The 13324-nt window shown below is 39.1% G+C and overlaps 1 protein-coding gene across 2 annotated transcripts in view; it reads right to left on the bottom strand.

The window, feature by feature from the left end:
- The window catches only part of PTPN9 (protein tyrosine phosphatase non-receptor type 9), a 77552-nt gene that overhangs the window by 3021 nt on the left and 61207 nt on the right, over positions 1-13324 (bottom strand). For both annotated transcript variants that reach the window (XM_014841400.3, XM_070497659.1), the window contains exons 8-10: positions 11651-11744; positions 4838-4904; positions 583-661 (exon numbers count right to left, since the gene is read on the bottom strand). In XM_014841400.3, coding sequence (XP_014696886.2) covers positions 583-661; positions 4838-4904; positions 11651-11744 — 240 coding nt within the window. The remainder of the gene's footprint in view (positions 1-582; positions 662-4837; positions 4905-11650; positions 11745-13324) is intronic.

The following is a 13324-nucleotide window of genomic DNA, read 5'->3' as shown; positions in this document are numbered from 1 at the left end:
GAAATAGGTTATAATTATCATAATGATAATACTACAAAATAGTAATTCCTGAAGTTTTGGCAGATATATAGACCAAAATTTCAAAAATAATCCTTTCATCAAGACTTTCCTGCCTGACCTATTATGTTTCCCTTCTTTTTTGTAGTTCTCCTATAGGTGGAAATATGAACCAGCAGAAAAATGGTGAAAAGTAGCAGGGTAAGGGAGAGCAAAGGAAACTGGTAATTCAGAAGCCAGGAAGACAGCTGCCATTTGGAAGTAGAGACTAGATTAAAAGTGCATTACCCCATGTTTCCCAATACTTCCTTTGCTGGATAAGGCCAGGACCTCAGAATAGTCTGTAATTGGCCCAGAGTCACCAGAGCCATAGACTAAAGCTTTGACAAGTCAGATGTACCAATCTCCACCAGACTGTGGCTGTGTTAACTCTGGGTCAGCTAAGAAAAAGCTAAGATATCCCAAACTCTGCCCTGGCTTTGCTAATGCTCATTGTTTCTAACAGCTAAACTCCCCTCTTGAATCATCCATGCTTGGGGACAGGGTAGATGCAGAGGGCAGTGGGAAGAAAAGGAATGAACTCACCGGGTGGTCATGACAATCACCAAGACTTTTTGTTCCCATACCATGAGCCAGAAATCACGATAGGTATTCTCCAAAGGGCCTGGAATGAAAGGAGAAGACAGGAAACATGACCTTGGGAAGCTCTTCTTTCCTTCTTAGGTTCTTCTGTTTATCTCCCAACTACTAACACCAAAGCACAGATGCTGGCTCCCTGCTCCTCTCACTACACGCCTGCTATTCAGGGTAGTCCTTGGACCACTAGCACCAGCATCATATGGGAGAGTGTTAGAAATGCACAATCTGCATTTAACAAGATCCCCAGGTGAAGCTGTATGTAGGTTACAGTTTGAGAAGCACTGTTACATACCCTGGCAGAGCCTTATCACCAGGGCTTCAGCTATCACATCCAGACTAACAGTGTCAACTGTGTACGTGTCTCTAGCTGTTTTCATTTCACCTAAGCCTTATAATCACCAGTTGCCTACTGAACCATTGCCCTTCCATGTCCCATCATCTCCTCAGACTCAACATGTTTGCAATTCAGTCTCCTTCAAAATTAGCTTTATTGCTCCACTTTCCTACCTCTGTTAACAGTACTGGCATTCTGAAATCACTCAGTCTTAAAAAGCTGGAGTCAACTATGACTTACTCATTTCCTTCATCTTCCAAAAGCAGTTACCAAGTCCTAGAGACATTTGCTTTTAAAATATCTTTGGTTTTTATCCCTTTACCCCCATCCTGGTCTCCCTGCCCAATTTCACTACCACGAAGACCACATCATCTTCTGTCTGAGTTACCGTAATACCGTCTTGGTTTACTTTTCTGAATAGGAGTCTTTCTCTTCCAGTCTATTCTGGATGCCCTGACAGTTTAATATTTCTAAGAAATTGCTTCATCACAATCTAGACACACGATGCTCACTTCCACATCTATTCCTTTGCTCAAGCTGTCTCTCTCACCTCCAATGCCATTCACTTTCTACCCATTTTCAAGTGCTGCCTTTCCTTCAAGGTTTCTCTGACCACCACATTCCTTATAGGGCTTCCTCTCCTCTCAGATCTTGATGGCACAGCTAGATCAAAACAGCCTAACCATTTAATGTTAATGGTCTTATACCAGTCATTTTACTTTGTGAGAATTAATCATGTCTCAGTAGACATGGTACTGAGGGCAAAGGCCAGGCCGTCAAGTTCTCCTTTTAGAGTTAGAACCTGCACAGGGCTGGGGACTCAGCAGGATCTTTGAAGATACTTGTCGGCCACAAACTCCCTTTCAATCAAGGGAGTAACAATTCAGGAGAATTTCTTATACTTTCCCAGTGCTTCTTCCTATCCTGCTCTCAGGGAAGGAGGGCAGTACAAAGGGATGATTTTGTCCTGCATGTCTGCTGATTTCACTACCATTTTTACTAAAGCTTTTTGGCAAGCATGAACATTTTATAATACTAGAATTCTGTCTTTGTAGAAGTGGAGACTGCCAAAAGCATGTGAGGTCTTGGAAACAAGCTAAATGTCTAACAGGAAAGGATCAGTTTAATTATGGCATACCCCCAATTTAAGCAGTCCGGAAAGGTAATGTTTTAAGATCTGTATTTCATGCTTTCGAATAGTATTCACAAGATACCATCAAATGAAAAAGGAGATAAAGTACAGAAAGAGCCCCTTTTGTTGGGTATTTTATTTATCTAAATCTATTTGTATGCACAGAAAAATGTTTAGAAGGAGATGCTGCAAAATGTTAACATTATCTATGGGTCTTAGGGTTAGGAGTGATTTTCAGCTTCATTTTCTAAATTTTCTACAATGGATATGCATTACCAAAGTATGCATGTCAAGGAGATAATAACACCGTTTCTCCATCTCCGACTCCCAGCTTTGTCTATATCCCACTATCCTGCACCACAGCAGCTCTCATATACTTAATCTTCCACATTCAAACCACTGGCAAAATTGATGTTGCCAATTAGAGCACCTGATAACACAGATACCACTCAAACTCAGGCTAGGCTGAGAAGGGTCATAATTTCCTCAAGGCAAAAGAGAGAGATTTAAAAGGGAAAGTTGCACTTCCCAGATAAGACTCTTTAACAGTAGGTTTCTCTAAAGAAATAAAGTCTGTGGTTTATGCTGACATGGGTGAAACAATCTGTTGACTTGGCTTGAGAGGAGTTTTGAACCAAGCAGACATGCGTTCAAATTCTGACTCTGCTACTTACTAGCTGTGTGACCCAAGGTCACGTAACCTCTTTGGGCTTCAGTTTGTTCATGGATTAATAAACCTTCCTTGCAGAGTCTCCATAATTAGATGGAGATTATATACCTGATATATAATAGATACTCTCAATAGATGATAGATATCATTAGTAGAGATATTATTATGAGTAAGAATCAGAATACTGAATATAGCCAAGAAGAAGGTTAGCCAGGCAAATCAAACCAGCCTTCTCAACATCACAGACCCCATGTTCCAGTCCTAACAGACTGCTGACACATTCTAAAGGTGATCAGTGCTTGACTCAAGAAATCTCTCTCATATTCCTGCAAGAGTTTGAAACAGGGGCCTTCAGAGCCAGCCTAAAGGAAACCATCTCTGCATAATTAGCAACTCTAAGCAGTGCCCTTGCATTCTAAACCTGGAGAAAGGAGCATTCTGAGGCCCCCTAGAGACAATCCTTACCCTCCATAAGCCCATCCATGCCATGGCCATCCTCCTCAACAAAGCCCCTACTCTCAGGCAAATCATATCATATCCTATACCTAACAAAAATCTTTCCTGATAGTTTTCTTGTTTCTTCTCAGGCTCTTAAAAGGACTCCTTTGGGAGGGAGTGGTCCCTTCTAGGGGAAGAAAATAAACCTGTGACTATCAGACCAATTACCAATGTACCAAGTATCCAAAGTACCTTTTCCCTTTACTTCTCTCTTATTTTGAAAAATTCAAAACCTACAAAAAGTTGAAAGAACAGTACAATGTATTCAGACATTCCTTAGCTCAAAAGCTATCATTTTGTAACATGTGCTTCTCTCTATATACATACACACATATTTTCTTCTATACTGAACTATTTAAAAGTAAGTTTAAGACATTATGAAATATATGTGACTCAAGCAAGTATTCAGAAGAACAAGGACATTCTCCTATAGAACAATATCCTTATCACACTGAAGCAGTTAAACACTGATATAATAATAGTATCTAAAACACAGTCTCCAATTGTCCCAATAGTTTGTCCTTAACGGGTTTTTCCTCCAAATTGAGGTTCCAATCATGGATCGTGCATTGCCTTTGGTTATCATATCTCTTTAGTCTCCTTTAATCTAGAAAGTTCTCTGCCTTTTTTTGTTTTTCACAGCATTAACTTTGAAGAGTCTAAGCCAGTTTTCTGATAGTATGTCTCACAATCTGGATTTGTCTGCTTTGTGTCTCAGGATTAGATTCAGATTTAAAAACCGGCAACACACAACATAAGTTATGTTGTACAGTTCTCACTGGATTCAACAGGAAGAATACAATATATGTTTAGTCCATTATTGGTGATACTAAGTTTGATCACCTGGTTCAGGGGGTATTTGCCAGATCTCTTGCTGGCCATGCTCTGCAGTGGATAAAGGGCCCTAAGTCCATATGGTGGCCTGTTATGTCCTCTTATGTTGTGATTTCTTCCCACCCGATTTCAAGGCAACCTGGTATTCTCCTTGAGATGGCAGAGGCCAGGTCAAAAGGGAGTACTGGGGCCCACAGGAGCATTTATAGAAACTTCGTCTGAAATCTGCCTAAAGCCCAGTACTTCACTGTCAGACCTAGCACAGACTATCCCTATCAGAAGACTGCTGGTGTGCTCTTTGACAGTACAGAGACCAGCAAAAGCCCCTTAACAGCAACACCCATTCATAGGTTGGCCTCAATCTCTGGAAAGTCCTACTGCCACTCCTGGCCTCCTACTGGACATTAGGAGCACCTCACTAGCCCGTGAGTTCTGATGTCCCATTCCCTTGGGCTGGCACCACTAAGACACGGTCCAAAACCCTGTAGTAGTGTTGTGTGTTCAAATCTCCAGTTTATCTCTATGCAGTGAGCTTCCAGCAATATCTGGTACAAAAACTCTACACTTCTCCTCTGTCTTCCTCAAAAATCCCCAATCTTTATGAAATGCCAGGATCTAGTGGCCACAACATCACATCAAGTTACTATTTCCTTTAAAAATTATGCTATCATCTGATGCAAGGAATCACAGGTAGATGACACAAAACCAACTTGTGAGGGGCAGACTAACTTACCTTGTGTACCAATGTAAGCATTCTTCTGCTTGTAGCCATCCATGAAACTGGCATTGATGTAATCTGTCTAATGGTAAAAATGGAAATATCATTGCAGCTGCATGGAATACACCATTTGGGTGAGGAAAATAATGTACTAGGTAAATAAAAGCCAAGGTGTGGATATTCTCTTCTTGTCAGGCAGAAAATGAACAGGGAAAGGGCCAATTAAAAACCACACTTCCACAAACGATGCTGGAACAATTGGATATCCACATGCAGAAAAATTAAGTTGACCCCTTCCTCACACCATACATAAAAACTAACTCAAAATGGATCACAAACCTAATGTAAAACCTAAAACTATAAAACTCTTAGAAGAAAATATAGGATTAAATATTGTGACCTGGGGTTAGGCAAAGCTTTCTTAGATGTGACCACAAAAGCACAAGCAACAAAAGAAAAAACAGATAAACTCAACTACATTAAAACTGAAAAATTTTGTGCTTCAAAGACACCACTGAGAAAGTGAAAAAACAAGCCATAGAATGTACATATTTGATAAGAGACTTGTATCTAGAATTTATTAGAACTCTCGCAACCAAGTAGTAAAAAAGGCAACCCAATTTTAAAATGGGCAAAAGATCAGAATAGCCATTTCTCCAAGTAAGATATAAAAGAAGTGGCCAATAAGCACACGAAAAGATGCTCAACATCATTAGCCATCAGAAATGCAAATCAAAAGCTCAATGAGACTCCAAAGAAGATATACGGATGGCCATTAGACACATGAAAAGATGCTCATCATCACTAATCATCAGGGAAATGCAAATCAAAACTACACTAAGATATCACCTTACACCTGTTAGAATGGCAAAAATATCTAAAACAAAAAGTGACAAATGTTGGAGAAGTTGTGGAGAAAAAGGAACCCTCATACACTGTTGGTGGGAATGCAAACTGGTGCAGCCACTATGGAAATCAGTATGGAGATTTCTCAAAAAATTAAAAATAGAAATACCTTATGACCCAGCCATCCTACTAGTGGGTATCTAGCCAAAGAACTTGAAATCAGCAATTCCAAAAGTCCCATGCACCCCTATGTTCATTGCAGCATTATTTACAATAGCCAAGACGTGGAAGCAACCTAAGTGCCCAGTAACTGATGACTGGATAAAGAAGATATGGTATATATATATACAATGGAATACTACTCAGCCATAAAAAAGGATAAAATCGTCCCATTCACAACAACATGGACGGACCTTGAGGGTATTATGTTAAGTGAAATAAGCCAGATAGAGAAAGACGAACTCTGTGTACCTCCACTCATAGGTGGAAGTTAACATATAGACAAAGAGAACTGATTGGTGGTTACCAGGGGAAGGGGGGGTGAAGGGAGGGCACAAAGGGTGAAAGGGTGCACCTACAACATGACTAACAATAGTGTACAACTGAAATTTCACAAGGTTGTAAACTATCATAATCTTAATAATAATTAAAAAAAAAACCTCAATGAGATACCACTTCACACCCACTATGATGGCTATAGGTAAAAGATAGCTAACAAATGTTGGCAAAGATGTGGAAAAACTGGAACCCTCATACACTGCTAGTGGTAATATAAAATGGTGCAATCACTTTAGAAAACAAACAGTCTGGTAGGTCCTGAAAAGGTTAAACACAGACTTACCATATGATCTACCAATTCCACTCTTGAAGGAAATGAAAACATATATCTATAGAAAAACTTATACAGAAATATTCATAGCAGCATTATTCATAATAGCCAAAAAATGGAAACAATTCACATGTTATTCAACTGATGAATGGATAAATAAAATGTGGTATATCCATAAAATGGAGTATTATTTAGCAATGAAAAGGAGTGAAGTACTGATATAAGCTACAACATGGATAAATCATGAAAACATACCAAGTAAAAGAACCCAGACACAAAAGGCTACATATTGTATGATTCCATTTATATGAAATGTCCACAATAGGTAAATCTATAGAAACAGAAAGTAGGTAGAATGGGGGAAAATGGGGATGATAGCCAAGGATATGGAGTTTCTTTCTCAGGTGACAAAACGTTCTAAAGTTGATTGCGATGATAGTTGCACAACTCTGCAAATATACTAAAAACCAATGAATTGTACACTGTAAATGAGTGAATTGTATGGTATGTGAATTATCTCAATAAAGCTGTTATTTACAAAAATGGAGTCCATTAGGACTTGCAGCACCACAGCTCAGAACCAAAAGGGAAGCAAGCCAAGCAACCTGAGCAGGAACATCTTGTCCATGCTGCCACACACAAAAGGCAAAGTGTGCCTGGAGAAGGAAGAAAGCTACACTTCATACCTAGTACCATCAACAGCATGGGCCAAACACCCAGGCTCCATTACTATGTGAATTAACACAAAGCAACAGCCCAATCTGGAGGCGTTTCAATGAACAGCTCCTGATTTACTCTCTTCTGGGGGCGTTCTCCCATCTCCCAGCATCCTCATTCTTACTTACTTCAACATCATTAGCCATCAGAGAAATTAAATAGGATTTAATTTTTTCTTATTTTTATTATACCTCCTCACAAGATCTCTGCCAACATCTTTTAATCAGAGTTGATAAAAAAGAAATAAAGATGCAGCTACAGTTTCAAGTCATAATATAACTAGTTGAGCGTATCTAGCAATTAGGATGGATAGCAGAGGGTGTGGAGGGTTATAGAAGAACAAAAGAAAAAAAGTTTCAATAGCAAACTAGGGAAAACCCATACTCCATTCTACTCTAGAGAGGTCAGAATGACTCCCCAGTCCATCACCCTTTCTCCACTGGGTCCTATCACTTGGAGGACAGTCTGAACTGTCTGTACCCCATAGCTACTTTCAGAAAGCATCTCCATCTCATGGTGAAAACCATGTTATGTGGATATGTGTCTGTTCGCCAGTCAGTTTACCAACTTATTCTCCCACTAATTATTTATTTTTGGTTTTTTGTTTGTTCAGAATCAAATGTCTTTATTTAAAATGAAAAAATACAGCTGGATATTTCTCCAGAAATAATGTTTGCTTATATGTATCAAGAAATGTCCTGAGCGAGCCCTGAGGCCTAGCAGTTGAAGTTCAGGACACTCCACTTCAGTGGGCTAAGTTTGCTTTCTGGGCACAGAACCACACAACATGTCTGCCAGTAGCCATGCTGTGGCGGTGGCTCACACAGAAGAACCAGAACTACTTACAACTGTATACAACTAGGTTCTGGGGCTTTAGGGGGGAAAAAGGAAGAAAAAAAGGAGGAAGATTGGCAACAGATGTTAGCTTAGGGCAAATCTTCCCCTGTAAAAAAAAAAAAAGTTCTAAGACATAAACTTTTAATTTTGTTTAATTTTTTAAAATTGAGGTCACCTTGGTTTATAATATTACATAAATTTCAGGTGTGCATCATTCCATTTCAACTTTTGTATAGACTGCATCATGTTCACCACCGAAAGTCTAGTTTTTATCTATCACTGTACACATGTGCCCCTTTACCCCTTTTGCCCAGGACCCTCCCCACTTCCCCTCTGGTAACCACCAATCTGTTCTCTGTATCTTTGTGTTTGTTTATCTTCTACATATGAATGAAGTCATATAGTAATTGTCTTTCTCCATCTGACTTATTTTGCTTAGCATAAAGAGCCTCAAGGTCAATCCATGTTGTCGCAAATGGCAAGATTTCATCTTTTTTTATGTCTAAGTATTATTCTGCAGTGTGTGTGTGTGTGTGTGTGTGTATCCCACATCTTCTTTATCCACTCCTTCACTGATGGGCACTTAGGTTACTTCCAAGTTGTGGCTACTGTGAATAATGCTGCAATGAACATTGGGATGCATATATCTCTTCAAATTAGTATTTTACTATTCTTTGCATAAATACCTAGAAGTAGAATAGCTTGATCATACAGTATTTTTATTTTTAATTTTTTGAGGAATCTCCATGCTGTTTTTCCATAGTGGCTATACCAGTTTACATCCCCACCAGCAGTGTACAAAGGTTCCCTTTTTTCCACGTCCTCTCCAACACTTGTTATTTCTTGTCTTTTTAATAAAAGCCACTCTGACAGGCATGAAGTGATATCTCATTGTAGTTTTTGATTTGCATTTCCCTAATAATTAGCGATGCTGAACATCTTTTCATGTGTCTGTTGGCCATCTGTAGATCTCCTTTGGAAAAATATCTGTTCAGATCCTCTGCCCATTTTTTCATCAGGTTGTTTGTTTTTTTGTTGTTCCCACTAATTATTAAGTCAAGAGTTTCCTGCTCTTCTCTCCTCCCACAGCAGCTGGTACTGACCTCATACTACTAGTGTTCTACCCTGACCCACATATCTTCACTGAGCTAATGGACCATCTGCAGCAGATCCAGCAAGCTAAAAGCCTCACTCACTCCCAACCAGGTGCTTCTCAATCCAGGGTCCACCCATAGTCAGCCAAAGCACATCCTGTGCCCAGCCTAGCACATTCAAGTGGTATACTCTACAGGACCTAGGCCAGAAAGCATTTTAGAAAAGTACAAGGATTTGCCTGGTACATGCCAATCAACACTATTATATAAGTAACATATAAGTTGCTACTCTTGGAGCTACCTTCATGCTTTGAAATGTCACATCTTTAAAAGAGATTTACTTTTGCTTTATAACTAAGGATATCAGCTTTCAGCATCTTTGTCTCTGAGAGCACTGGGAATTAAAATCAGCAATTTAAGAAGAATCATCAGATATTAAAAATGAAAATGAGGGGCCAGCCCAGTGGTGTAGTGGTTAAGTTTGCGCACTCTGCTTCAGCGGCCCAGGGTTCGCCGGTTCAGATCCCAGGCACAGACCTAGCACTGCTTATCAAGCCATGCTGTGGCAGGCATCCCACATATAAAATAGAGGAAGATGGGCACAGATGTTAGCTCAGGGCCAATCTTCCTCAAAAAAAAAAAAAGAAAGAAAGAAGAAAGAAAGAAAATGACCTCAGAAATAAAGTATAGATTTGGGGGCAAACTGAAATAGCAGGAAGAACCAAACCAAGCACACTATATTATAGGCCATGTTCAACAGAAACCATGACTAATAGCTTTATAATTCCAGGAGCAAATCTGGTGAACAATTCACTAATAAACCTGAATCCTCTATTTACCGTGGATATAAAGCCTCTGCTAATGTTTGCAGTAATGAGAGGGATTATAACTCAAGTGATGATCTTCAGATTAATTATAAGATGACTAGAATAGTCTCCTAGTACACTGGGATTCACTCATTCAGTCACAGATAATTTACTGAATGTCTGATATCTTCCAAGCACTGTTATAGGCACTGGAGACACAGCAGTCAGTCAACAAGACAGATAAATACAGATATCTGACCCTAGAGCCCCAACTCAACTATTATACCCAAGTCCTTCATAGCTTACCCCTATGATGATCTCAATAACACTGATGAATTTGCCCTCAGTCAGCCACTCTTAGCTAATGCTCTGGCAGGAAAACCCTCTATAAGGATCCTAGACAGGGCTATTAATTCAGTCTGTGCACTTCAAACGGCAGGGTCAGAGGAGATTAAAATCACGATCCTAGGGTCCCAACCCATGTAACATACATGCCCAAATACAAGGCAATGATTTTCTCAAAAGTTATCTCCCATAAAAAGAGGACAGATATAACAAGTCCCTATAATGTGTCTCATGTTCAAGGCGCACTATTTAAATTCCTTCACTTTGAACAGCAACCTCAATCAATGTGGTTTTTTGATGCATATTGAGGTCACCAGAGAGAACTGTTATATCAGAATGAAAAAGAAGAAATATAACACCTATTTTAGTCAATGACCTCAAAATTCTAAGTGTTAGATGTTACTGTAAACAAATTATATTAAAGAGGACTTTAAAAAGTAATAAGTAAATGATTATGCTATAGAGGATGCATGAGATACAGGATGAATGAAAAGAAAAAACTATACTAATGTTATGCTAGTAGATTTTCCTGGTTTAGGATAAACTTTCCAGTGACAATGTACTTGTCATGTGAGCATGTACTTAAAAGCAAATAAAAATGATGTACTCTGGAAAACTGTGTTAGATTGACTCAAAAAGTAGCTCAAATAGGAAAAGAGACAGATGTTAAAGGTGCATATGCCACAACTAGAAGGACCCACAACGAAGAATATACAACTATGTACTGGGGGACTTTGGGGAGAAAAAGGAAAAAAATAAAATCTTTAAAAAAAAAAAAGGTGCATGTGAAGAGTCTGAATAACATGTTCACTAAATATCTATACTATTATATATGTGAATTTTAATATGTACAGATATCAAATTAATACATAAAGTAATATAGTCATTTGACCATTTCATCTCTATCCTTAGATATCTACATATATACTAGATTTCTTCAGATACGTATATCCAAAATTTTTTCAGATCTTCTAAATGGAAAATTCAGAGGTCACTTAAATCAGTTGCCTTGTACTGATGCATATTCACTCATCAATATGGTAGATGGTATGAATATGGTTTTACAACTAAGGAGAAATAATTGAACATTTATTGAGCATCTACAATATACGATCACCCTTGTGGTATCAGCATTTACATAAAGTATTTCATTTAATTTCCACTAAATACTGTGAGATGGGCAGATAGAGACTTGCCTATGGTAACAGACTAGTGTATAGCAAAATTAAAACTCAAACCTTATCTTTCTGGCTTAGAGTCCATGTTCTTTCTACTACAGTACTAGTAAGCTTCACTTTGGAAGAGGTTTAAACTTCCCTCAGTGCTCCTCAAAAGACAGCATTTATCCTTCTACCTGAGTGTGGCCACTTCGTTTTGTCAGCTTCACTCTAGTTTGGTCCAGGCAGGGTACATCTCCATAGCGGTTCTTCTCTAGGTTTCCTGGAGACCTACAGAAAATGAAACAGACAAGCTAAAATAAAGAAAATGGGGACAATGTACATGTGTTATGTACAAATTCTAGCAGTACAAGGGTGGGTGTCAATTACTCTTGGGGGTGGAGACATAGGACCTTTTCATTGTCTAGTCTATATAATTCCATATCATTTAACTTTTTTTTTTTTGAGGAAGATTAGCCCCGAGCTAACATCTGCTGCCAATCCTCCTCTTTTTGCTGAGGAAGACTGGCCCTGAGCTAACATCCATGCCCATCTTCCTCTACTTTATATGTGGGACGCCTACCACAGCATGGCTTGCCAAGCGGTGCCATGTCCGCACCCGGGATCCGAACCGGAGAACCCTGGGCGCCAAAGCTGAACGTGGGCACTTGACTGCTGCGCCACCGGGCCAGACCCTCATTTAACATTTTTAATGATAAGTATGTACCATTTTTCTCTTTTGAATGGAAATATCTTTATTTCCATTCAAAATAAATTCATTCATCTTTATTCTCAAAAGAGAAAAATGGTACAGCACCAAAAAACGAACTGCAAATAAAATTTTCTACTAATTTCTCAAAAGACGTTCAAAATAAATCTCAATTTCCAGTTTAACATGGTAGGTAGACAACACATTTGACTCCACTCTACCTAGTAGCCTCACTAAAATGACAATAAAGAAACTAGTCAGTAGTGACACCAGAGACATCAACAGACAGAGAGATTTCAACCCCCAATGGCAGAGAGAAAACAGATGGAACAATTTTGGTTGACTTGGCCAAGTGTAGAAAGCTAGGACCCACAGAGTTACCTACAGAGAAACACAATGACTCACCCTTACCCTTAAAATTCCCACATCCTGGAAGGCAAGGTGACACCCAGGCTAAAAACAGGAATAAATGAAAATCTGAATGATAGACAGTGAGAATCCCCTGCCCCCTTTTCCTTGTCCTAGCCTGTCCTACACTCATATCTAAGTTCAGAACCTACCAGGCAAGAGAGTGGAGAATTCCTCTCTGGAGAAAGTGAACAGCCCTACATAAAAGAAGTCTGTTGACCTACAACTAGAATATACAACTATGTACTGGGGGCTTTAGGGAGGAGGAGAAGAAAAAAAAAAAAGAATTCTGTCATTTGGACTACACCAACAACAAGTTAGTTGATCATTTTAATTTGACGCTAACCCATGCAAACAGCACTTCCAAACAGCTTTTAAAAACCCTACAACTAAGTGTGACCTGACAGCTAAGGATCTCTAGGTAATTAAGGGAAGCCCCTAACACCAAAGAGACCAATTCAAATATACAAAGGGAAAAACAAGCACAAAAAAGAGTCAGTAAGAGAAAATGAGTTTTAAAAGGGTATAATTAATATCCTCAGAGAGAAAGATACTATATACATGAAACAAGAATAGAATACCATGAAAAAGGACCAGAGAAGAAAAGCTCTTGGAAATTAAAAATGACATCCAAAATAAGAATTTTAATAGAAGAGGGGCTGGCCCCATGGCCAAGTGGTTAAGTTCGTGCACTCCACTTCAGCAGTCCAGGGTTTCACTGGTTTGAATCCTGGGTGCAGACATGGCACCGCTC

This window comes from Equus asinus, chromosome 2 (assembly GCF_041296235.1).
Source record: "Equus asinus isolate D_3611 breed Donkey chromosome 2, EquAss-T2T_v2, whole genome shotgun sequence".
NCBI classification, from domain to species: Eukaryota; Metazoa; Chordata; class Mammalia; order Perissodactyla; family Equidae; genus Equus; species Equus asinus.
Note: the sequence above shows the minus strand (reverse complement) of the source record. Positions and strands in the feature narration are given on the sequence as shown.